Below are 27,224 nucleotides of genomic sequence, written 5' to 3' on the forward strand. Positions count from 1 at the left end.
CAGTTCTTGGCCTCATTCTGCTGAATCCTGAGTATAACTGACTGTCAAATGCCGGTGGGAGCAACAGTCATTTGCAGACATTCCATTAACATAGGATTTTATGTAGTTAGGCTCTGCATGGCATCAGTTTGTGCAACATTTTACCCACCAGACGTGGGAAAGGCCACGCTTGGCTCAGGGGCAGCCGAACGGTGAGCCAGGCGGGGATTTAACCTGGCACCATGCTGTTTTGTGCTGTGAAGGGCAGCTCCTTTGCTGCAGATCCTTCTCTTCCTTCCCCCCTCAGACAGCCCTCGTGTTGGGCAGTTTGATCCAGACCATCGACACGGTGATGTCCCACGTGACGTGCAACCTGGACGAGGACTCCCTTCCCTTGACCGTCGAGGGCATGTCGCCTGTGGCAGGTGGGATTTAGCAGGGGAGGTTCCATCTGGGCTGCCTGGGTGTCCTAAATGCTTCTGTGCTCGCAGCCCCTCCTCTGCCAACACCGGGGGGGGAATTGAATCATGGCATTTTCCTCTTTCGAATGCAAACCGGAGCTTCAGTTGTAGAAAGATGACTGTGCAGTTAGTCCAGAGGTAATCAGCTCTGACTGGGCTTGAACTCCCTCGAGGTTATCTGGGGAGGAACTCAGAATATGAATTAGATGTGGAGAATCTGGTAATTCTATGCTAATAGAGTTAAAGGGCCTAGAGCTCTCGTGCAGCACTTCGAAGTCGCAGGTGTCTGGATGCTACAAAACCTTAATTTTGGCAAGAGACTGAAAATAATAGGAATGGTTTTGACCTTTTTGCGGAATTTTATTTTATTTTACTGCTGTTTAGCATCCTAGCACCCTCATTTCATCTGCATCTTTGGATGCTACAGGTATCAAAGGTAATTTATTTCTTCTGGCATTCTGCTGTGCCTTGAGGGGTAAATAACCTGAGCAGTCCCCAGCACCATTAATCACTGCATGTGCTCTCTTGGGCACTGGGATTCTCAAATGGAGGACTGAAATAATGCCTTCAAATGTCAGTGGAAGAGAGCTATTAATCTGTTTTGTTTGCCCTGGTAAGCTCAGTATTTGAGCCTGGGTGAAGTGATCCATGGTATATTAACAGTGCACGTACCACCTTTTCTGTCATAAAGGAGTCAGATATAAAAGGCAATTTTATACTTGGGGAATTTACTGTATTTTCTGCAAACATATGGGGTTTTAAACTCAAGACTTGCAATAGCTATTAGGGAAGTCTAGTTAAACAGTCAAGTAGGTTGTAGAGGCTATTGATTTTCTGATATTTTTGTTTGGGTTATCACACAGATTACACTCTGCTCAAAATGCATCCTCAGACTCTGAATTTGTCCCACTATCGATTTCCATCTCGAGGGCAGAGTTATATTTCCATTCCCAGTGAAGCTTTCCATGAAAAAGGTAAGGAAAAGATTAAGGGGAGGAGTGGAGTCGTATACACAGGGTATCCAAAAATGGTTTTGCTTGAAAACAGGTTTTGGTTCACTTTATTTTTCCAAGTAAGTGATTTGATGCCTGTTGATTGTACTGGCTCTGAGGAGGCAGCAGTTGTCCTGTCATACCAATGAATGATTCATATGGTGGAGTTTTCATATTACTTGAATTAATTTTGAATAATAGAGCTGGGCCACAGAGATTGAAGCCATTTAATTTTGACACATTTTTATATTAGAGAAGCCACAATCTCGTAAATTTGTTTTAATCATCTGAACTGGTTATTTGCAAGAAATTCCAGGTTGTCAGATTAGGTATTGCTTACCCCTTCATGCAAAATTACTCTTTTGTATAAAATTAAATGATAAAATGACAGGTTTAAGCAATAGCAGCTACAGAAACAAAAATGAAGATATAGGCTGCAGTCATGGCAAAAAGGCAGCACTCAGAAATCCCTGCCTAAGCTGAAATTTTAATAATCTCAAAAGCAAGGTATGGCAAAAAACCTGCAGCTTTATTCAAGACTCTAAAAAACCAATATTGGAAGTTAATTGTCTATGTTTTATTCAGGGATTGAGGGAATTGTTTACAAAAGCATCCACCCCCATCCTCAAATCTTTGAAAATCTGACCCATGTGCCCTAAATTCCAACACACAGAATTTGCTCACCCCCAGACCTCTCTGCAGTCACCTCTGGTGAAGGATGGTCAGTCCCTTTTCACAAAGTGCAAAGTTAGCTGAAAATAACCTGCAGTGAGAAATTCTCTGATAATTACTGAACTGTCTGCCTGATTTGTGATGACAGCTTTGTTTCTTTGCACTGGCAGGGGCTCTGGCTGGAGACTGCAAGTGCTCTGAGGTTTGAATAACTCTTAATTGTAAACCAACTTTGTAAAATGCCAAAAACAGCATGTGAGAGGACTTTTTTCCTTTCCCACTCATAAAAATTTCTCACCATCCAGGTTTTTTATCTCCTTCAGAACGTTGTCATGCTCCGTATCCTGAAATTATGCAATGCATTAAATGTTTTATTCTTTTTCCAGCAATATCAGCCTTCAGGCCACACTTCTGCACTGCCCAGATGAGCTAACCTAAAAAAATCTGTTATTTCACCTTAAACAGTTGACACTATAAATACTTGGAACCCAGCAAAAGGGGTAGTAAAAGACATCTGTGTGGCTCACTCTTAGAAAACACACATCTGTCTCTTCACTCAGATGCTGGAGAGCCCAAAAAAATACAGGAATGTGGGCAGCAAACAGAAAACCAACATCGGAACTGGTTGCCTGTGTTTGAGTTTCACGAGTTCGTGTAGGTGGTGGTGAAGTGGCCTTGGGGTTACTGAGACTCTGGTGTGTCCTGAGACCTGTCCTGGTGCTGTGTGTGGGATTAATAAGTGACAGCTGACAGGCTTCCTCCTATTTTACTTTTGATATCCGTCTCTCGAGCTGCACGATGTGTTCAGACCTTTTCACTTACTCAAAAGAACAATCAGAACTCCGCCAAAGCAAAGACATGAAAGCGGACGTAAATCGAGGCTTTTCATTAACACCGAGTTTCAGGCCTAGGAGAGAAGTGCCTCTTGCTTAGAACTGTTGCCCTGAGGAATAACTCCTGTTGTTTTTTTTCACAGCTTGGATCACCATTGTCGGCCTGCTTTACCATAACATGCATTATTTCTTTCATAACATCGACCCTATGGATACCAAGTGAGTAGCTCAGACCTCTCGTGCTGTAGCAGGTTGTTTATTACCTTGGTGATACACCTTTCTAACAGTCATGCCATTACCAGCTGTAAGTAAATTACAAGCCATAATCCTGATTCTGCAGTACTGAGGACATGTAGTCATTAACCAGAGAGAGATTAAAGTTTACATTAGATGTTTTATTTTTCGTTGCAATAAAATAGATTCCCGTTAGCGACATGTTTGTCTTTCTTTGTCTTCTCCTTCCATTCATCTGATCTGGGACCAGCAAATCATCATTTTAATCTGTCTCATAAAAGAAAATTGCATCTTTTCTCCTGACACATATAAAGATAAAGCTTGCACTTAAGTGAAACAAATAAGAAAGCATAAAATCCCTCTTCAGACAAAAATCTGAATCCTAATCCTAGAAACCCCGTAAGGTGATTTTATAACAGGAGACCAGGAAATGCTTTAAAGACCCTTTGTTTTATGTGCTACATCAGGGAAATCATTAGCAGATAAGATAAAGTAAATGCAGAGCTGTATACCTCCCTGCAATACAGTTCCCCAGGGGATTTTGCAAGGCCAATTCATGTAAATCATTACACTTTCCTTTTAGGCAAGTGCATGACTTTGTGTTTTCCTTTGCTTTTCCCCGGGGTACCCAGAGCAGTTTACACTTGCAGTCTTTTCCAATCTGTGACTTTTTGCTGCGTTGTTTCTGACAGCAGGAAAGATGCAGCATCTCAGCTCTCCTGAATGTCAGGGATTGCTTTCCTTTCCTGACAGAGTTACATGGGAGGTCTTGGGAACTTCAGGGTAAAGAATCCCGGCTTGATTGATCCAGGTTGGATCACAATCCACGCTGATCACCCTGAGATAATCCTACAACTATTGCTACATAACATTTCTAAATCAACAGCAAGCTGTGCTGTTGGTTGCCCTGCTCTCTCAAACCAAAGGACACTTAGCAGGTGGCTGCCAGGGAGCCACGTCATTAATGTGCAATATTTCATACTGACCTGAAGAAACAGAGGCAATAATTTATGATAGCTTTTGTTTTTCAGACAGGAGGATCGATGCAATTTATTAAGATAATAAGCTAATAAGAAAATAATAATATTTCAAAGGGAGAAAGGGAATGAATATGATCCTGGCTTAGGTCAAGGTTTAGCAAGCACAGTGTGAGTAAAGATGCCTGAATAGCAAAGCACTGTGTCCTAGTGCATTGTCATAGATCCTGGGGCTCTGACCTAGCAAAATAAAAGAGTTGTGTCATATTTGTGCACATTCTCTGAAATTGGTGGAATAGGACAACACTCCTGTTCCCCTGAGCTGTGTGTGTTTTTAGCACTCTTTTTCAGAAGGAGTGATCTGGCCCTGTCACAATGTTCAAGTGAAGCACAAAGACATGGGAGGAAAAATGTTTTCTAGGTTTCTATAGTTAATTCAAAGTACTTGAGCTGCTTGCAGTGTGTAATGGACTACAAAATCGTGTCTATAAAATTGTAGGTGCAGATCTGTCTAAAACAGCATCTAAAAAGGTAATAATACAGGGAATGCTAGCTTAGTGATTTTTCCTCTGTGGAAACAAACCCCAGGTATTGAAAAAATGTTTTAAAAATAAGTATGCACTTCTGCTTGCTTTTCTTTTTTTGTGCTCTGCTATTATAACTTTTTTGCTTACTTTTCAGTAGAATAACAACTTTTTCACAGAGTAGTTTGTTTTAAAGGCTTTTTTTAATGTTCTTTCTAGCACTGGGCTACTTGAACACCTGTAATTTGAAGCCTGTCCATTTTCTTCTTAGGAGCAATTTTTTTTTTCTTTTGTGGTGGAAAACCAAACCCAAAACTCTCGGAGATTTTGTGCTATACACACAGATGACTTCTATTTTCAAACTACATAAACAGCAGTTTCTAAAGGGAGTAACTTTTGATTCTTTAAAAAAAAAGTAAATTGAAACATAACAATATTTTGAACCCAGTTCTGCTCACGTACAGTTTGTGTAAATCTGCCATCTGACATCCAGGGCCATGGTGAAGAAAGGCCTGTGCAAGCACAGAAACACTATTTTCTGCTTGTGATGACGATTTTTTCCACGTTTCAAACTTCACCAAGCTCTCTGGAGTTAAAACAGCAGATGAAGGGTGTGGAAAAAACATCCTTCCCCTTAATCTGTGTAGGAGAAATCCCAAAGAGTCAGATAATGGTTTGAGCATTATTAGTCCTTCTCTAAACTTAAACTTTTCATACCAGAGGAGCAAATTCTGCCCTCAGATGAACGAATTCCATTGACATGCTGGTTACTGGGAGCAGAAGTAATCTCTGATCCTGATGGGTTTTTTGAGGTCAGACCTGAGGACTGGTGCTTGGGGCTGTGCTAAATGAGTTCTGCTCTGTTTGACCCTGCCAAGGAGCTCACTGCAGTTATTTGAATGTCTGGCATGACTTTTTCTCTTGTTTCCTGAAAGAAAAAGAAGAAAAATAAAGACAATAAAATAAAATAAAGAAATTTAAAAAAAAGAAAGCATTGCAAACAGGTGGTAAATGTAAATAAAGTGGCTTTTAATGTGCTTTGCAAGCCAGCTCTTTCCAGTGGTGGGCAAAGTTTGCAAGCCCATAGGGGTGGTTAATTTGCTTTGGCTCGTATTTCTTATAGTCAATACCATTCTTTCACATGCTCTAAAGGCAGATGACAGAGAACATTTTACTCCTGTACAGTTTGTTACTGGTAGTGTAAAAAATGTCACCCTGCAGCCAAATGGATCTCAGTTACACCTAAATGTGCAAAAATCCCAAAGTCATAAGTTTTAGCTGAAAGCAGAAATAAAAGGGTTCTTATGTATTGCAAAATTACTTCAGACTAGAATAAATGTATTACCTGGATAAATCAGATATTTAGAGTCAAGTTCAGCTGTTCTTCCAGTCCTGTAGGACCTGTAGGATCTTGCTCCCCTATAGAAATTAACTGGCTTGAATGGAAAAAGGAGGTCCTGTGTTCCTTTGTTGGGGGGTGTTGTGGATGAACTAAAAAAAAAAGCTGTTCTTCTTCTTTAATATATTTGCTTCTTCCCAAGGATTGCTGAAGCTGCTGCCTACAAAGGTTATATGATCTCAGCAACCAGTTATCTCATCTCTATCAAAGTGGAGCCTCTACCCAAGCTGTCCCACAATCTGTCAGGATCTCCTCTCATCACCATCCAGCTCACCCACAAATTGGTAAGTGAAATGGCAACTCCCAGTTTAGGTCACAGTCAGGGCTGTTTGAAACTTCAGTGCCTGTGATGACTTCTTTGTGTTTCATCGTTTTCATGGGCATTTTTCGTAGCAACTGAGATGGTGTTTGTGGCTACAATATAATGCTTCCCCAACCACTCTGACTCCTGTTTCCATCACTGCAAAAGGCTGATTAGTGCACACGTTGAAGAGGAGGGTGAAGTGACAAGTACAGCTTTAGGCCTTTCTGTGTGTGCTGCTCTAAGGGTGTGTTTGTGCTGCCTGCAACAGAGCGGGGTAAATTGCTGCTTTCTCGTTGGAGTGGCCAAACCCAAGAATTCATTTGTGGTTTTTTGCTTTTGGTCTTCGTCCACACTGAGATAACTGAGGGGTTCTGAATGAATCAACCCAGAGAAGGAACTCCTCCAAGGGCAGGTGGAAGTATGATGGGCAGAGCATCTGCTGGGTTCAAATCCCTGTTTGAGTCTGAACTGCCCTTTCCAGAGAGCAGAACTTTCTGAATCTGAGAAATTAGGGCCAAAAATATGAGAATCTGAGCAAACTTGGAGAAAAGGTTGAATAAAACTGATCACTTTCAGTAAGATGTTTCCATTTCCCCAAATTAGCGTATTCCAGCAAGAAACTGGAATAATAGCTGGGTTTGTTTGCTCTTGGAGAAAGAGATGTCTCTTTTTCTTGTCAGTGGAATGGAGAAGAGTGGAGTTCAACTCCGAGGTGCTGGCAGTGCAGCATCTCTGACCCACTTACAGCGTTGAATGGAAATGCCAAGGGAAGATTTCAACTCTTAAATATTTCCTAGAAAACATCTCTTAGATGTTCTTCTGTATCATATTTTTCTTCCAATGGCTGTTTTCAAGCCAGTTTACCTTCTTCCTGTTGGGCTTCTGATGAAGATGGAGCAAGCTACAGGAAGGAAATGAAAAATCCCCAAGGGGTAGGAGTGAGGTGTGTTGTTCTGCTGACAGTTTTTCAAACTAAGGACTCCTGAAGGTCCCTGGTGGCCTTTTAGAGGAGGGCACTTGTGAAGACTGTATTTTGTGTAGACAAAATTTACAAGCTGCACTTTGCTTTATTTGTCCAGGCACCTCCTCATGCTGTAGTTATGATGATTTGCTAGGAGGCTGTTAAACAAACCTGTGGTTTTTTTCTTTTCTCTGGCTTGGATCATGGTATACAGGTAGAAATGTTGCCTGTTCAGGTGTGACTTGGGTTTGGTTTGTGGTGTTTTCTTTTTTGTGTGTGTAGGGGTTTGACTTTGGTTTGGGGGTTTTTACATTTTTTGGTTATTATTATTTTTTTTTAAATCCTCTCAGAAGTTGGAGAAACATCCTATTGCAACTGAAAAAGTTGCAAGCTCAGTGCTGTTTGAAGCCAGTCATGGAAATACATTTATATTTAAACTTCTGAGAACTTCGAGGGAGGAAGTATTTCTAAATGTGCAGAGAGCACGATCTTGAATTCAGTCCAGTAAGCTGTGCTGGGACAATGACTGGGTTAGGTTTTGTTCTTAGGCACAAAGCCCTGAAAGGAGATGGGGAAGGCACAGCAGGTTCACCCCTCTGAAAGACAGGGAACTCTTCACCTGCTTATTCACTGCCTCCAGCAACAATCTGCTGCTGGGCTTTGCATCTTATCAGCTGTCCAAACCTGCAAGTTTGGCTGAAGCTCAAGAGATGCAAGAGAGACTCTTTCTCCACCAGTGGGGTTAGAAAAGTCACAGTCTGACTGTATCTGTATAACCATTTCCCCAGTGTTTTCCAAAGCAAAACTATATGTAAGAGTGGGAGGTATTTTATGTGCTTGTTCCAGACCCTAATTTCAGTGTTACCTGATGGTGAAGCACTTTGTTGATCTCCCAGCTTGATTTCTAAGCTTCCTTTTAAAATTCCAGATGGGATGTGAAAAATCCAAATGCTAAAAGCCTTCAAGCACCAAAACATTCTGAAATCACCAGGCGTGTTCAATCAGAAAAATCTGCTTTGACATCATAAAATATTTTATTTAAGTCGTGGTTTGCTGTATTTAATTGATATTGATTTCCTAGTGAAGGAATGTAATTTATCACTGGAATAGCTGTTTAAAAGGAGAGCCTGGCATACAAGTTTGTAAAGAGAATGAATAAAGCTATGAGATCTGGGCAATGGGAATACATCTGGTTACCTGCTCTGCTTTTTTTTGCTGTTCATGTGAATTTGCTAAAAAAGAAAGGGCATTAACCAGTGAGGAACAGAACCAACCCTCTGGGTATCTTATGTATGGATTCTAAATTCTCTGAGTAATCTTTAGAAACAAAGTTATGGTGTAGGTAGAAATACTTGGAATATTTGTCTGTGGGGGAGAGGTGTAGCAAGGAGTTGAGCAGAATGTGTGCAGATCTGCTGAAATGGGACATACATTGAATTTGATAGGAAAACTGCTCGCCTCTGACACCTGTGGCTTTGAGAATATAATTTTTTTTAATTAATGGGTAAATTTAATAGGAAGGAATGGATGAGTAGATCATTCCAGTTGTGTGGGAGTGTGGCAGCAGTGGGTTAAATCTAAATCTGTTCTCTTTTACTCCTCTGTGTCTCCAGTGAATTCCACGGAATAATTTTGAACAATATAAATTCAGACAATTTACTTAAGAATTTAGTTAAGTAAATTACTTAAGCAAATTTACAGAAGTCAGTTCCAGGGAATTGACTTAAGGAGATTGGGAAATGACTGCATGTCTCTGGAAGCTTTCATAGGATACCAGCACAGATCCTTTCTTTCCCACTACATATTGTTTCACTCTGAAGTGGTTTCATTTGGCTGAGCATGACCCCTCATGAAATAAAAGTAGAATTTAAAATGTAAAAGAAATTCTGGCTGCAAGATCAGTTAAGTATGTGCTTTAAAGAGTAGCAGTCAAGCTATTTATCTGAGTTTATGATTGAATGGTATGATTAAACTGGGAGCATAAAATCTGGCTTACAAACCTGTTTTATCCATTAAAATACTGCAGTAAGGGGAGAAACATTTGAATGTTTGTTTGTTCCACATAATGTTCTCAGTTTAACAGAGGAAAGTGCAATAAGAAAAAAATAAAAAATGTCAGGTCCAAACAAGCAGTTTTTCTTTATTAATATTTAAGTTTGAGTCTGACTTTTTAATTCTTTTTCTTCCAATGTGTATAGGAAAAATGCCAATCATTCAGCAAGACGGAAAAAATAGGGGAGTAAAATAAACCATGTCTATTTTAGGAAATAGTTACAAAGAAAATGTCTGTGAACTGAGCATCACCTCTTGAAACAAAACTTCACAGAGCATTTGTCATTCCACAGCTTAACTCGTGGTTTGTTAAACCTCCTCTTAGACCAGGATTCTCTGGGTTTCTCTGAAATTGGCTGCATTTCTTACATAGCTTTTGAGATGGTTAAGCTTCTCATTTTGAGACATGAGGCAGTGCAAACTGAGGCTCATATCTAATCAACTAGGCAAGAACACAGGGAATATCTCTCTCTCTAAATACATAATATAATCTATTATATATAAATGACATCTTAATGCTTCCTTTTCTAGAGAGCACCACGGGGCAGAGGGCACTGGGGGGACAGGCTGGAGGCTAAACTGGAGCACAGGAGCTGAGGAGTCACCTCACAGTTAATACACAGGCTGTTAATTTATGTGTGCAAGGACCAGGGGGACCAGACTGCAGGCTCACCTCCATCAGAAAAGGACATCAGTAATTACAGCCATTAGGTTTGATGTTCCAGGCTCACAGCTGGATTCTCATGGGACCAGTATTGCTGGTTGACTTTCTGTCTACCAGCAGAGCAGGCAGAAAAATTGCTGGTAGAGCTTCCATTAGTGGGAAATGGTTTTCTGGCTTAAAATGGAATTTCTCATGATTCAGGATGAATAAGTCATCATTTTTTTTTTCCCCACAAGATTAAAATATCACTTGTTTAAATCCTTCTTATGAAGAAAAGACTTCCTGTGGATAGGATAGATATGTATGTTTTATTACTTATGGTGTTTTAATCACGACAATTCTGACAACAGTTTATTTTGTTGCAAAGTCCCCAAAACCCCTTTTTCTGTTGCTCTTTCTTTTATCTTATGAAACTATTACCAGCTTTAGAAAGATTGTTTTGCAAGAAGTCTTCATCATCGAGGATTTAGAATTAACTTCTTTGCATAAGAATATAAAGTGATTAAGTGTTTTATTCTTTCTGCCAGTCTGAGGAAAACTTCTGCACTCTTCCCATCCACAGTGTCTGCTTTTATAGCACAATGGCATAGCTGGGGGTGAAAAGCAATTCTCACCCTTTCTCTGTAGATACAAGATAGCTTTTCCTGTGATATTTGGGCATCATCAAGGGCCTTTCTACTTGAGACTTTTTACATATTGAAGAATTACATTAATAGAACCTTTTCTTGACTGACCCTTCCTTTCCACTGCTCAGGGGAGCAGGATGAAGATGAGAGAGATCCAGCAGTACTTTGTGACACTGCACAGGCTCAGATCTGTTGTCACCATGTTAAGCTGTTTTATTAACAGTAGAATTCTAAATCTCATTAAATATTTCATACTTTTGATCCAATATTTGTCATAAAGCAGCCTTGCCAGTCAGCCCTGTGCAGAGAGTGGGGAGGGCTTGCTCTCTGTACACATATTGTTTTCTTTCCAGAGCTTATATGAAAAACTATCAAAGGTTGTAATTCAAGAAAATCATGTTCATTGACAGTATTGGCTGTAATTGCAGGACATTCAGTGTGAACACTGAATATATACATTTCTCTTTATCAGCAAAACCTTGTCTGAATTAAGTCCTCCAAGAGACAGAGGTCGATACACTAAAGTTACTCAGTCAGTTGTTATTCAGGAACATTTCAGTGACACACAGACAAGTTTTTAACTGATTTAAAAAGCGATGATGCTCTACTTTTCAGCAGCTTGGATGAACCACTGTCTCCAGCAAAAAAAAAAAAAAAAAGATAACAGATATCAACTAACACCTTCAGTGTGTGTGGGAGCATGTGAAGACTGATGGTAGTTTGTGGATGGAGACAGCTTAGTCTTGACCTACCCAGATGTTTTGTAATGAGGCAACAGTACATTTTGTAAAATTATTATCTGAAAAAAAAAATTTCTATTTCTAGCAAGATGTTTTTCATAGCAGGAGCAACTAGAGAAGAATTAACGTTTCACTTGTGTGATCCAAGAAATTACAGCACAGGGTAGAAATTCAGAAGAGATGAATGTCAAGGCTGAAATGCAACACAATGTGCTTTGGAAAAAGTCAGGAGAGGTGACAGAGGAAGGAATGGTGTCAAACTACAAACTACACCAATATTTTGTAAAATTCATATGGTTATGTAGGATGGACCTTGACTTTTGACCACGCTGAAGTCACTTTTTGATAATCTGGAGCCAAAGTAGCTATAAATTCTTGTGTTTCCTGACAAGGCAGCTGACTGTCTTTCAGCTTATAGAAAGAGCAGCTTGGTATAAATCCAGGCATACAGAAGGGCAAAGAACTGCCTAGGGTGATGGGACAGAAGGGGAGCAGTCACACACACCCTGCATGGTGCAGCAGAGCTCCCTGCTCTGGTGATCCCTCGCTGTTGACTGGCACTGTAGAGACAATTGCTTTACATCCACGAGAAAACTTTTTGTACACCAGTTTCAAACCAAGTAGTTTCCTCCAGGGGTTTATTTTCTCTTTCCTCTTTGCAGCAGGGGAACATGTGCAGCTGCAGTTTTGGAGAGTTACAGGCTGCTGGCTGATACGCCCCGTGTGAGAGGCCTCACATGAAGATTAGATGCAAATTGGGAATTCTTAATGCAGCTGGTTTCCCCCCAGAGATAGCTGGGGAAGTGCCACTTTAAAGATTTGTTTGATTGGGGGAAAATGCATGTTTTACTAAGGTACTGCCACGTTAGGAGTGATTTAGCACTGTTCCATCTCAGCCCTTTGCTCCGTGTGCTTCACTTTAATAAAACAGCGCTTGGGGAATTGTCTGCCTGACCACGAAGTGTTAATCTTTCCTGCCATATTATTGCACTGAATCATTCAAACAGCTGCTTCTCTCCTCATTTTTGAGGAGTTGCTGCTGCTCTTTTTCCTTTCTGCCATGAGTGCTTCCCATCAGAACCCCACTGTGACCTGCTTCCTCGGTGCTCCTTTCCGGAGCGCTCCATCAGTGGAGCTTTAGCGGCTTTTCCTCTTGATCCCCTCTCATCTCATCATCTGTGGCTTCCTCAAACCTCCAGAACCAGGAGTCCTAGGAGAGCATCAGCATTCATTGTAGTCAGTGCAGCCTGAATGTCTGGGCAGGGCCCTCCTGGGGTTCTCCTTGGGAGGTGGTGAAGTGCCAGGAAAAGATAGACCTTCTCTTCTCTAAACCCTGCTCCATTTATAGGGAAGTGCTCCTGTAGATAAATAGTCCTCTTGCAGCTCAGGGAGTTGGGCACAAGGCTAAGGAACATTTTCCTTGAGCTTTTAATGAGGCAGTGGGACTTTTGCCCCTAAAATGTACCCAAATGTCATCCTTTCTCTGTTTTTTTCCTGGGCATGCAATATCTTGAGATTTGTTTAACATCACTGCTGATAAGAAAATAAAATAAGGGAAGAGCCAATTCCCATTTGTACACAAATATTAATGCTAGCACGAGAGAGACAAATCAATGTGGAACCAATTTATTTTTATGGCAAGTTAAGTGTTGACTAATTTATATATTGATTGAGGAGAAACGATGACTCTTTGCCCACATCTGCAGGTATAATTTTTCACTGGAGGGGCTTTGACAGAAAGAACTTAACTAAAACTGTGACACTTGCAGGGTGTACCACAATTAAGGAAAAAGAAAAAAAATAATAATAAAGCCTGTAATTTAAAAATCAGTGCAAAGGTTGGGTACTTTGTTATGCAAGTTAAGTCCTCGCTATAAAGAATACAGGGAATCCATTGAGTTCACATGAGAAATGAACGTAGTTGCAGCTAATTTTCTTGCTCCTGGGCAACCTTAAAACACCAGTAGTCATTATGATGAAATACAACATCTCTTAACAGCGCAGGAATAGCTTTGTTAATGTTATTAACAGAAACATCCCAGGACTTATCTTCTCGTAGGAATCCATTCTAAAAAGACCTAGAAAGGTGCAGCAGTGAAAAAAATATAGATTTTCGTTAAGGATAGTGAAGATGGGCTGCTGTAAGGATCAGGGCTGCTCTGCAATAAGCTGTAATTCATAGGTTTAATTTCCACACCAGAACAGGCTTAAACCTTTGGAGGCACAAAACTGTCCCTGTGTTATCACTCATTTACCATGAAACAAGTCCTCATGTTCCTTTGTAAATGAGTCCTTTGCCTTTGAGGTGGATATGGCAACAAGAGTGAGGGCTGCACGAGGTGACTGAATGTTTTTTGGACACATGCAAGTAAAGTTTGCTTTCAATTTTGAGTTTAGTTGCTGAGTTTTATTCTTTTGATATGTGGGTAATTTTACATGCAAGCTTCCACTTAATAGCTATAAAATTACCTCTTGTTTTTTGCACAAGCTTCAAAAGGCTGGTGCTGAGTGTTGGGGGAGCTGGGCTACTTTTATTAATTCTGCAGAGTCTGAGCTCTTTGCTCCTGCTCTTTTACTTTTTAGATAGTGGGCTTGCACTTCTCATCCACCAATCCAAGACATTATCACATGCTTTTATTGCAGTTCCCCATGACTTCTGGCATGTCTGCCCATGCCTCTGTGAAACCTCTTAAGCTTGCAGGAGTGATTTATGTGACATGAATGGCCAATATTTAAAGGCAAAGAAAATGAATGATGCTTCACTCAGAAAATTGTAAATGTACTAAATCTATTTTTGCCTTCCTGATTTATGCTCTGCTGCCTTGGAAACATATGCAAAAAAATATGCTGGAAATGAGCAGGTAATGAAAGGCTGTGAAGATGGAACATGTTTGGAGAAAAATAGGGTCCATTGCTTATACTCTGGGTCAGAACATGTGGGAAGGCCACAGGCATTTCTTCTAATCCCTTGAAACACTTTTTTTGTTTGGTTGGCTTTGGGGTGCATGTGTCCAAGAGAGTACAAGAAATAGATGGATATGGATAGTAACAGGAAATTTATTCATTTGTATATACTTCTATATCACAGATTATTTGAGTTTTTGAGCATGGAACTCCTCCATGTTGGCTTGCAGTTGAGAGGGATTGGACCAGGATCTTTTGAAAGCTGTCCATTGGCAGGTCACACACATTAGACAGGAATGATGAATGTGAGGGAGTTCAGTATAGTTTTGTGGAACTCAGAAGGTTTAGTTTGAAAAGTTGTCTTCAACTTTGCTGTTCTGGTGATAAAGAAATAGTGGGCAGTTTCCAAAAGGAATAAATTTATAGTTAGGATTTGAGGATTTAAAACTCTACAAGTCCACTTAATATGAATTTATTTCCTCCCCTTCCTCCCTTCTTTTAAATATTCCTAATTTCTGCAGGGAAATGTGAATATTGCCTTGGACAACTGAGTGGGAAAACTAGAATATGTTCTGCATTAACAGTAGAATCGTCACAACCATAATAGTAAAGTGGAGCAGTTTGAGGGAGAAATAACAGTTATACAGTCTAATAGAGGCAAAGATTATTGCTCTGCTGCTGGTGATTAGCAGCGTTAGCACAAAAATAATTGCCCAGATTTTTGGATTTAATTGGACCCTTTTTATTGTGCTCCTGAGCTGTTGCATTTAACCAACAATGGGAAAACAGGACACCTGCTCAGCAGTGGTGAGGGTGATCTCCTTTGCCTTTCCCCCGTGGAACTTCTCCAAGGCAAACCCAAAGGCAGCCGGGGGTTGGCAGCTCTGAGTGAACAAATCACAGGGCAGCGCTCGGGCTAAGTATGGGCTGTGTGACAGGAACATCACCCATCTAAAACACTGCTTGCTCTTCCTTCACACAATATAAATAAAAACTTTGGCTCACGAGTAGCGTTAATTTTAGCTCAGGAAGGGCAGAGCAGTCCTCCTTTGGAGAAGGTGGTGGATGGTGAATTTGTGGGTTCGCTTGTTCCCCTCCCTGCTGTTCCCCCAGGCAGGTGAACTCCACTCCCTCTGGTAGATAATGACATTAACAGCTAGTAATAGAAACTTGGAGTTGTTGTTCTAGCAGGAAATGTGCAGCTGCTAAGGAGGGATTTTCCCTTTTTTTTTTTTTAAAAAAAAAAAGAAAAAGAGAAAGTACAGTCCTTCCCAATTTAAGAGGCAACACAAGCTGGCTCAGCAGCAAGATTCCTATCAGGACAGGGCCAGCCAAGAGGAACTGCATTTCAGTGACTCACCCTGAAGCCAGCTCTGCATACCTTCCTCCTCTGCAGCGGCTCACTATAAATTTCAGTGATCTTGATCTGTTCAGGCCATCATTTAATGACTACCATGTGCTCTGAGAAGGGGAAAGTGCACTCTGGGTGAAGGCAGGGCCCCTGTGATAACACCATCACTTTGACAACCAGAGCATCACAGCTCAGGAGGGGCAGCAGAGAGTGTAGCAGGTTCTGCAGGGGTGGCTCGTGTGGTCTGAGTCAGGCACGGTGCCAAGTGCTCTGCTGAAGTTGGGTGTTAGGTGGTGCTAAGCAAGGAGAGATACAAGATCAGTTTGGAAATCCTTATAAAGATAAGTGTAAAAACTAATGTCTCGGGGGCACAGGGTACTTTTTTTAGTTAAAATTCTACTGGTTGATTTCAGAGAAATCAGGGATAGATACATACTTAAAATAAGAGGTGAAATATTCTCAGGTTTAGTTAGAGCGAGTTTAATCTGGTCAACTGGTAAATTTTTTTTTTTTTTGCTTGTCATGTCTGTGTCTATCCTAATTTAGTCATCTTATAGTCTGCTATTTATATGTATGACTAATGTTAAACACTGTATTGCTGTAAAACAGGCAGGAGCTGGGAATGCTGTCCCAGATAATGTGGGGCTTTAACTGAGCCCGAATGCTTTGGTAGAGGGAAGATACAACAACCCATCCTGAAATTAAACCACTGGCATTTACTTTACATATGGTGCTCTGCAGGAAGAATTTACAGGGCTAGGCTGATGAAATGTGCTTTGACAGATCATGTAATGATTTAGGGTGGAATTAATCCCTGGATGCTGGTGAAAAATGTTTGGTCTCGAGCTTTTAGTCCAGTGTAAGTCATCAGCTTCATTATTTTGCATTCATGCCAACCAGAGAGCTGTGAAATGAATTAATCCTGTATCCTATGGCTAAATGTCTTTGTTCAGTGTCATAATGGGTGATATTACCAAAAGTTTGGAGATTTTGCTGTGAAGCTGCATCAGAACTTTCACTCTGGATAAACAGGAGGAAGGGAAGGGGTCATGTAAAGCATCAGGGCACGTTGTCCCCAGGCACTGGGGAGATTCCTGTGATGTGCATGATAGGTTGGCACAAAAAGCTCCACAAGACCTAGCATTTGTTGTTTCAGACCATTTATTTCAGACTGGCGTATCCAAGCTTTGAAACTTCAACTGTTAAAGTCAAATTGTTTGATGAGTGGCAGGGCACACTTAGAGAGGAGACCGAAATGTTCCCTTTCTTGGTCCTGTGACTGCAATGTTGAGCCCTCCCAAACTGTCACCAAGGAGCTGTGACAGCTCCACGTGTTTCTCCTTGGCAAAGCAGCTGGGCTTTATGTAAATTCCTTCGAGGAGCAGAAATATTTACATTGAAAACCCGCCAAGAGTCGGACGAAGTGTTAGTGGGGTAAAGGAGGCGTGGGCGAGGGGAGGGAATCACCCAGGGAATTATTTCATGCAGCAGAAGAAAATATTGCACAAACACCATTCCTGTTGCAGTACTTTGCTCTCGGGAGCAGGTGCCAGTGGGAGGTGAATAAGCAGAATTCAGCACCCTCTGTGGGACTGAGGGCTCTGGCAAAGTGACTGAGCTCTGTCAGCTCTGCCACTTCACTGGGCGGGGGGAAGCTCAGGGCAACTTTTAACCTTTTTGGGACAAAGCTTTTGCTAAGTGAGGCTCAGTCAGGCCCAGTTGTGACTGCCATGACAGCCCAGCTGGCAGGAGCAGTGAAAGTGTGTCCCTGGACAGGCTGGATGCTCCTCACTGCACCAATCCATGTGGAATGTGCAGGATTCCAGTTCGGAGTCCCTGCAGCCGACCGTGCCCAGCCCATGTCTGCCAGTGGAATTCCTGCCCTTAAACCCTGCTGGTGATATGTCATCTGTCTAACAGGGAACTTTCTGCCTTATTTTCTTTTGTGGGTTTCTTTTGAGCGTTCAAATGTACAAGAATGAAAGAGCAGCACGGGAATGGCCAGCTGGGAGGGATGAAATGGGATGTTGTGTGCAGATCATTCAGTATTTAAGTCCCCCACAATCCCCTGAAGGCAGCGTGGAGGCAACAAGCCCCTTTAAAATGTGTTATTAAGCCTGATTGTTTATTTTAAGAAACAAGTATCCTTGCACTTATCTAAGTACGTGATTTCACTTTAAATCATGTATTTCGCTGTTAACCACACAAACATCAAACCCAAGTCTATCCTGTGAACATAAAACCTGAGGAATGATAGAAGAATTTCCAGTAAAAAAATTATAAAAAGAATTGCAGAGACTTAGTGCTTTGTTGTGGTAAACTCTGTACCCAAGGGAAGAAAAGCCCAACTTCAGTATATAGTGTATTTCTTTATTATGTATTTTCATTTTTCATAGTCTGCAGACTGTTGATTAGCTTTTTTACTTCCCTCAACTTGAATATTTTGTATATCCCAGAACTAGATTTACATATTTTAGCTCATTCTTTGGCTTTCTCTCGAGGAAAGTTAGAACTCAGTAAATATTATTAAAAAAAAAAAAAGCCATAAATATTCTTCCACTTAAGAAAAAAAAAAAAGATTTTAAGTTTGCTTCCTGCAACTATCAACTAGCCAGCAGAAAACAAATGTACTGGCAAGAATATTGAGCAGAGCAGCAAATTTTAAGTGGTTACAGAAGACTGTTCCTGGAAGGCAGACTCCAAAAAGCAAGCTGTCACATTTTTTCCTAGGTATCTACCATTTTTTTTGTTGTTTTATACATATTTGCCTGACTCTGTCTTCGCTAATAACATGTCAAAACACTCAGGGATTTACTGGATTAAAAACAGTGATCAGCTGTATAAAGGCCATTAATCAATACAATGACTCTTTTCTGGTGTTCCTTCTCAAAAAGCTGCTGTTCACTTACACTTTCTTGCTGCACACATTTCACTCCTATCTTTGCTGGAGTGCAGGTCTGGTAGAACAGAATTTCACTACTTGATATCTAAGCTTCTATTTATTTCCCATCTGTTTTCTTTTGGATCATTGAGGAATTTTACCTTCGTGCCACAGCTTTTTGTGCCAGCTTTCGCAGCGTTCATCAGTGCTAGCAAACACTTGCTTGGCTTCTGAACTGCAGAATATCAAGCCAAAATGCTGGAGGTGAACTTGCTGCCCTTTGCACTCGACAAAGAGCAGACAAAATTCTTGTTGGACCTTCCAAGGGTCAGGAGTCAGGAACAGTCCAGTGACTGGGACAGGGAATTTCACTCTCTGCTGTTCCAGTGGGTTCCTATAGCAATTCAGAAAATGCAGATCTGGAAGTATCTGGGTCTCCAGGTACCCTCTCTCTGAGTGAAGCTTGCGCCCTGTTTGCATCTGAAGGTTTGGGGCAGGGTCTGTTTGAGTAACACTTTGGTGTTTGAACACCCCCGTGTTTGCTCAACAGCCCAGGCTGTGTGTGTGGTCAAGGAGAGGTGTTAAACCTTCCAGGAGATGATCCATCTCGTGCCAAAGTATTTGTTTAAAATGTTTTGGCTGAACTCCTCCTATTTGTCTCGACTGATAAGGGAAATATGTAGATTTACTCAGGTAAAACCCACCCTACTGTCTTACCTGGCTGCACAGTTGTACAGATCAGCACTCCGAGGGAAGTTCCCTGCTGTGAACAATAATTAGAGGGGAGCAACAGGGATATATTAAGGAATTAGAGGTGCTGTCTGTGCCCGGTGTAAAGGCTGCAGGGATGAGATATGGAGATTTGTGTTTGTAATGGTTGATGTTTGAATGACTCGCTGGGAAAAACTCGCCCCGTTTTGGATTTTCTGGAACGTGCAGTTTTTTAAGCAGAAGGAATGCACTTAGAAAGATGAGGAAAAAAAATTAAAAGGGAAAGATCCTGAGACTGTGAAAGTCCTTTATTTTTCCTCATATTCCTTCTTGCATGACTGAACCAGATTTCATGTTTTGATGACACCGCAAATGTGACATTTCAGCCCAGAGCTATAGAGCCCTGAAAATAAAAATGTGTCTTGCAACCACTGATGGATCACTGACAGGGCTGGAGCTTCCAAACTAATGGGAAATGATGACAAGCCCTGCATACAGATAAATTGTTTCAGTCTGAGCTGCAGCCTCTCTCATTCGTCTGACACTGTTCTTTATAGGACATGGTCTCAGAGCACTGGGTTTCTGAGCAGCAGATAAAGATGTGTCACCCAGCTGTGGTCTGTGCTAAGTTACAGCATCCACCATTTCTTCAGTTACATAACTCCTGATGGAAGGATCAGGGCTTGGGTGCTGCTTTTTCCCCAGTGTGAAGGACCAGGCAGGAACCAGGCTGGTACAGATGGCATTTGAGCCAGCTTAACCATGCCTGCCCACAGCCCTCAGGTCCCTGCAGAGGGGGAAGGATCAGCCCTGTGCCAAGTGCCACCTCCCCTTGTGTATTGTCTGGCTTGGGGGGTGGCTCTTGGTTTGCTTTAAGAGTAGGAGGGACAGCACAGATAGCAATATTTTGCTTTTTGTGCACAATGTCTCCTGTGACACAATGTCTGACAACTTCAAGAAAATGCAGGCTAAAAATAAAGGTAAGTTTCAGAGTGGTGGTGAAAAAAAGAAAAAAGTGCAGCAGAAACATATGGTCTGATGAGAATCTAAGTACCTTATGTTTTGAGAACTAAATATATGAGCATGTTCAAGTACACTCCATTTAATCTGCTCCAAGCTTGAGAGTACGGCAAAACAGCAGCTTTGTTCTCTACTGATGAAAACCAGCGTTACCTTGCAAATCTTACTGGTAGCAAGACAAATGTGCACAAAACAGCTGTGTTATGATCAGCATGTGATGCAACAGCTTTCTTCTCTGCCTCCTGGTTTTGAATCTGTCCCTCCTGAGGGAAGAACCCGTGGGGTGATGCTGAGGATGAAGGCTGGGAAAGGGAGGCAGTTGCCCTCTTTGGGAGCAGGGAGATGGTTCTGGCAGCTGTCCCTGCTGGCCCCAAGCTGACATGCAGATCAGTAATTTATACCACAGTGATAATACGTTGTAGTGCCAGTAACTTTTTATAACACTCATAAAATTCCTTATTCCTGTGGGGAAACATTCCTCCAGTGTGGGCAGTAAAATGATCGCTTTCAGATGTCGGTGTGGACTTCTACATTGAGAGGTTGCCAGCTATATATTAAGGTGACCAGATTTTCTAGGCTCCAAGTCAAGGAGAAGCAGTTTGGAGAAATGGAAGGAGGAGGGATGTAGACCCCACCTGGGATATCATTAGAAGCCTTCAGTCAGGCCAGGAGTCCCTTCCCCTTTCTTACTTCTGCTCCTCTGTCGTATCTTGAAAATCAGATCCTAAATGACCACATCAAAGAGCCGTCACAACCTGCTGTGTTATTTCATTTAAAGTCACTTTGCTTCATAGTCTGATCCTTGCCCTACATTCCTTTGGTGTAATCTGTGTAAGTATTTTCCAGGGTTCATTCTGTGCTGCTCGTGCCAGCTACAAAAACTCCACAGACTTCACGAAAATGTGAGCGATGAGGCAGTGCCTTCCAGCACGGCTGTGCCTGGGGGTGCCAGGCCAGGCTGCTGAAGGAATGCACTCCATGGAAAGCACCAGGCAGTGGAGATGACTTTTTTTTTTTCCCCCCTCCTAAAAATGCTATCGCTGGAAATGCGTGCTGAATAAACCAAACACAGCTCAAATTTCACATCTGCTTAGCTGTGCCAGTTCTGGGTGGGTCAGTGAGTAATAGTCATCTTCAGGAAGATACACCAGCACTTACACTTTAGGACCTGGTTTGCTTTCTGTTTGCTTTCTGAACAGAAGGTTCCTTTTGAAATCCTCTCTGTTTGCTGGTGTAACACATTAAAAAAGCTCTTTGTGAGAACTTCAGGTTCCTTGCAGGGAGGTAATAGAGACACAGGAATCTTCCCACTTTCAAGATGCCACAGTCAGTGACTCCTTAGAAATTTGTGCTCTCATTTTTATGGTATTTCTAAGGTGTTGTTCAGCTTTTTTTCTAACAACCTGCTAAGTGATTTCCTGTCTTTTCAACATCGAAGAATAAACAGTTATGTTATTATTGCAACCAGCAGATGTGCTTATTCCTCCAATTAAGCATTGCAAAATAAGAAGTAATTTTGGACTGAAAGCCTGCAGATACCTGTATTTAATTTCTCCTACATAACTAGTAGCTTGAAGAGTAATGATCTTGATTCCAAGATCCAAACCATAACTTCCATCCTTCTGCTAGGATTGATCAAAGATGTCAGGTGGGCTGTGATTGACTTCAGAGGGTTTGATTTAAGCTGTTATGGGATACAGTTTTTGAAACTCATGGAAACTAGATCCATGAAGGAGAATTGCTACCTATCTATATAATACATTAAAGAGTATGGAATTAAGGAAGCACCTTGGCAGTGACATTTGAGTAGATCAGTAGTCCAATAATGCAGGTGATGTTCCCATTTTGTTACTGCAGGTGTCAGTTCCTCACAGTTAATGTAACTGCAGATTACACAGATCTCCTTAGTAATGCAATGCCTCCTCTCTGTTCATGATATTTGAAACAACAGCGTGTCCTTGTGAAAAAATCTCATAAAATATTGTGCTTTGGTTTTAATTAAATGTTGAGTAACCTTTATCTTCTGAAAATCATGAATAAGTAAGGTATACACGATGTTTAATTTGAAATAGAAATAGCATCATTGTAGCACCATCTGTTTAAAGACACATTTACATAATTCTTTACAGGGACAGAATCTGAGCTGGTAGATTGATGAATTATTTTCAGACAAAGTATCTACAAAACAGCAACTATCAGCCACCAGTTAGCAAGCTTACTTAGTTCAAGTTTAGGGCAGAAATAAATAGAGCAGTATGGCTCTAGACTGTCTTTATTTTCATTCACAGATATAAGATTCCAAACCAGGCATTATGTCAGAATCTCTTAGCAACCGAAAAGCTTGACAAAGCAGACAAAAATTTGATTTATTAGGAAGTCCTCATGTTCCAGTACCACTGGCATTAAATTTCTTTTAGAGAGCTAAAGCAAATTAAAAAATACAATGTATTTTTCTACAGATGCTGTAGAATGGAACTGATCTCAGGAAGCAGCACATCATAAGGCTGTTAGGTTCCTTGAATATGTTCATCATGAATGGCCATTGTGCAGTGGCAGTCAAATGTAAATTAAAACCAGATTTTCAGAAATAAGTGCCTTGCCTAAATACAGTGTGAGCAGAAACAAGACGCTATTTTAGAAGCAATGATTGCCCCAAAAGGAATAGTGTAGGAATAGAATTTAACACATCAAATTTCCTGACACTTGGAGCACTGTATTTAATATCTGTGGATGGAAAAGTTGGAAACTGGGCTGAAAATTCCGATGTTGGGTGAGGGGCATTTTCGGCCCAACTTTAGAACAACCACATGAAGACCCTTTCGGTGTGAACCAGGTTCCATGTTAACAGTAAAACTGCATCAGAAACCCAACAGACCATAATCCTCTGAATTCTGGTGCAAGGTAGAGGAATGTTCTTCTCTGGCTGTGTGTGGCCAAAGCACTGGCTGAAGGTCTTTGTTCTGCAGATGTGTCCTGAAAGATGCAGAGCCTCTTCCCACCAAACCTGACAGCTGTTACTGGTGCAGAAACAAGACACTTGTGAAGTCTGTCTTAGGATAAAAAAGAAAAGAGATTCCAGCTTAGAAGTAGTGCTTTGAAATTAAAGTACTTTTGTTTGGGTTTTAACTTGTGTTCTCATTGAAAACGTTAGGTTGAGTGAGACTTAACTTCTTGTAGACATACAGCTTTACAGGAACCCTCATCTTTAAATTGTTTTCAGCTCTGGGATGCTTCTGGCAAGTCAAAGTGTCTTCAAGTCCTCCTTCAAGTTTTGCAGGAAAAAAGAGAAAGCTTCCTTTTAAGTAATTATTAACATTTCACAGAATACAGGATGTTTAAATTTGAAGAAGCTTAAGAATCTTACTAAAAACACAGTATTTGCTGTAAAAACAGGAGTACCTACCCAACTGAGAGAAAAGATCAGCTCAGATGTTGTTTGCCATCCATTAATGGTTGTGGCTCAGAGGGACATATTATAATTTCATGTGAATATGTATTTTCCCAAATTTCTTGTGACCTGAGGCAGGTTGGTGAAACCTTTCTTTTTGCCTCCTGTTGACATGAGATTATACATGAACACTGGCAGTGCAGGGGTTGCATGAGAATTAAACCTTTCCAATTAGTTCTGCAAAGAGACAGAGGTTGCTTGGGGTGAATCTGTAAAACAAAGCACTTTTCACTGTGACAAAATCCTGCCTTTTTTTTTACAAGTTTCTCGGACCACCCGCTGTGGTTGGAGAGTCAGATTCTTCGATGGGGTATTGGAAATGCAGTCAGATTGGACTAAAACTTCTGGGGGGGGAAAAAGGCCCCTTGATAATTGCTGAATTTTAAATCATTACCCATTCCACTATTGTTCTTTGTTTTTTCCACCCGTTTGAACTGTAACGAGAGATCATCTCAAGGTACAAAGAATTTTAAGACTTCCAGTGGCTCAGACAGTGCACGATGTTTCCAGGATGTTTGGTCTCAGGAGGCTCTGGATTGAGTGTGAGATGGCAACGAAATCTTGAAATTTTATTTTATTGGTTTTAAAAGGACAGGGGAGGTGAGTGCTTAAATACAAAGCTGGGAAAATAAGCCTGGATTATGGTGTGGAGGCATTAGTCACAGGAACTGCAGTTCTTATTTAGTCTCTTAGGGTATATGAATCTCTTGCCTTTCAAAATGGGCACTAAAACATCTGTTGCTTCTTTGTTTATCATCTGTACTGTTCATCCTTCAGGTCAGAAAGAAAAAACAATCAGGGCAACTTTTCTGGCCCAGTTTTGCCTTTTCCAGCCCTTCCAGTGAGAGAGACACTTCTCCAGTTTCCATGAGAAGGAAAGCCCTAAGAAGTACAACTCTGGGATGTCACAGAAAGGCATCTCTTTGTGAAATTCTCACTGGCCCTGCTCCAAGCTCTCTTTTTATTGCTTGGGGTTTCTTTTAATCCAGGTGCCAAAGAACTGGCAGTTTTGTGTAATATACTGATATATCCACACCACTCTGGTTCACCTGCAGACAGCAGGACATCCATCATTTTCCCTCTTATTTCTGGCCAAGCCCCTTAAATCTGCCTGTGGCAGACATTCCCCAAATCCCAGCCCCTGTTTCCACTTGGGAAAGAAGATGCACTTGGGCCTGTCTGCACCCCCTGAAATATTCCATCACGAAGGCTGTGGGACCAAGCTCCAGGAGCTGGAGAAACCAGTGGTGTGCTGAGGGTGTCAGGGGCCCGGTGCAAGGAGAGAACTGGAAATACATGCAAATAGAGATGTCAGCTGCTCACTCGGCCATCCCTTCCCTGGTGGCAGAGCAGAATGCAATCTGCTTCCCCCATTAAAGTGCCTGCTCCCAAGGCACCCCACTCGTCTGTTTATAAGGCAGAGCACATCTGTGGAGCTCTGCTGGCCCCTGGATAACTTGATTTCATCAGGACTGGGGGAGGGAGGCCAACTGGGCGCTCTTGTTTTGCAGTCAGCCTGTGTCTTTTTTCTAGCGGGTCGGTGCATTCAGCTCTCCCAAGCAGGGTACAATTTAGCTCCTTCAGGTTTCTCACAAAATATTCCTAGTTTGACACAACCAAATTACATCTGCACCTGCTGTTTAGAGCACATACAGAAAATAGAGTTCAAACAAAAAGACAAGAAATCACTCAGAAGAGCAATTGCACTGCCATGTACAAAGGGTATTTGCTTCTTTGCATCTTTCCAGGCACTAAAATATTTTGGGGGTGGGATGGTGGTTTCTGTCTTACAAATCATAAATAATTTCAGGGTGTTTCTTAGGAATATTCTTTTAAACAAACGGGTTATTTGCTCATGTTAAAATAGTTTGCTATGTCTGAAATACATATGTGCTATCAAGAGAGTTTCCATAAAGAACTTTGCATCACAGTTTTGAAGGATATTGATGATACACTTTGTCTTTCATGACTTTCACCTCTCTGTAGTAATAACTTAGCTATTTTTCATGTTGTCACATGTGGATGTGGTGACAAACAGGGACAAAAAAATCCACAATATCCAATTCACTACTGCCTGCAGGAGCAATGTACATTTGCAAAGAAGGGATGTAAAACATGGTACCTGGATTTCTCCATCTCCATTTTGCAGAGGTGAACAATGGCATTGTAAAGTGAGATGTTTAGAAATGTTCTGTATTAGTCTGACTCTTCTTGCAATGTAGTCTGTGCTGACAAATGTAGAAAATTCTCTTTTTTTGTTGCAAGGTAGAAAATTCAGATCGTGCCTCTGCTCCAGGCAATGTGAAGTTTCTCCTCTCATCCCTCCCTTTGGAATAAGTAAGCTGGGAAATGTCTGAGAGGGGTCTCTGGGGAATGGTATGGTCCAGGTGACCACTTCTGTCCCTGTTAATGTAGATTTGGCATGCAAGATTATTAGGGGGGGAGAGCTGGGTTGCCTCTTGCCTCCCAGTCCACAGTTCATAGCATGGCAACTCAGCAGAATTAATGGCACACATTTCATTCACACGGGCTGGTTGTTTTCTAAGAAATTGGATTGTGATTTAATGTTTCCTCGACGATTATCCAAAAACGTTAGTGGTCCTGGTCAAAGTCCAGCTCTGACTAAAGTGCGAACTTAGCTGAATCACAGACCATTTCCAATAAATTCCAGAACACAGGAAAAGATGTTCTTGCTTCCCAGAAATGTTTGGGCCAGCCCCGCTCTGCTGTCATTTGCTCTGTGCCCCAAACAGCTGCTCTGCCTGGGCCAGTGCAAAACCAGGCTGGGCCACTCAGGGACCTGGGATTTCTTGACTGACACACGTTTTTTTCTGGTATAACTGACACTGTTATCCACCAGGAAATTCTTCTGGTGTCAGTGTGTTGGCAGAACCTCGTCAGTGGCAGTGAAGGTGTCATCCCAACACACCTTAATTTGGAGCTGCCTTTAATTTAGTATGGAAAGGAGCAGAAGGGCCAGGCTGGTGAAGCAGCACAGGGCTCACAAGTGTCAGTCCTTAGGGAAAAGAGCCTGAGGTTCCTGAGATGGCCAGAGAGAGATGGAGAAGGAGCTGTGATATATAACCAGGGAAAATTCCTGAACTGCTCTTTTATTCACTCAGACCTGTAACTTTGGATGGGCTGAATTGGGTGTCAGTTGTGCTGAAAGGATTGGATAGCTCTGGCAAAGTGTTTAAAAACCTGTGTACCATTTTTAAAATGGAAACGTTTTATTTTGGTGTTTAAACCTGGAATACATTTCTTTTAATGTGACATATTCTATCTGAATTTTTTCAGCATTTTCTGTTTCAAAGATGAAACAAGATTCAAGGCTTTGTTACACACATGTAGAGAGCCATTGAATCAAAGGAGAAAACTGCTTTTTTTGGCAATCCAGAATGTCTCACTACACCTTCCAACCTATTTTGATCACTATAACCAGACTCCTCAGCTCTTTGCTTCACTCAACTCAGTGCCTGAGCCACCTTCTT

General features: G+C 41.4%; 1 protein-coding gene across 2 annotated transcripts in view; it reads left to right on the top strand.

The window, feature by feature from the left end:
- The window catches only part of ADGRD1 (adhesion G protein-coupled receptor D1), a 131,839-nt gene that overhangs the window by 21,431 nt on the left and 83,184 nt on the right, over positions 1-27,224 (top strand). For both annotated transcript variants that reach the window (XM_050318689.1, XM_050318688.1), the window contains 4 exons: positions 287-404; positions 1,304-1,414; positions 3,081-3,156; positions 6,214-6,355. In XM_050318689.1, the coding sequence (XP_050174646.1) occupies positions 287-404; positions 1,304-1,414; positions 3,081-3,156; positions 6,214-6,355 (447 nt within the window). The remainder of the gene's footprint in view (positions 1-286; positions 405-1,303; positions 1,415-3,080; positions 3,157-6,213; positions 6,356-27,224) is intronic.

The sequence above is a fragment of the Myiozetetes cayanensis genome, unplaced genomic scaffold (assembly GCF_022539395.1).
Source record: "Myiozetetes cayanensis isolate MyiCay16 unplaced genomic scaffold, myiCay2020 scf21, whole genome shotgun sequence".
In the NCBI taxonomy this organism is placed as follows: domain Eukaryota; kingdom Metazoa; phylum Chordata; class Aves; order Passeriformes; family Tyrannidae; genus Myiozetetes; species Myiozetetes cayanensis.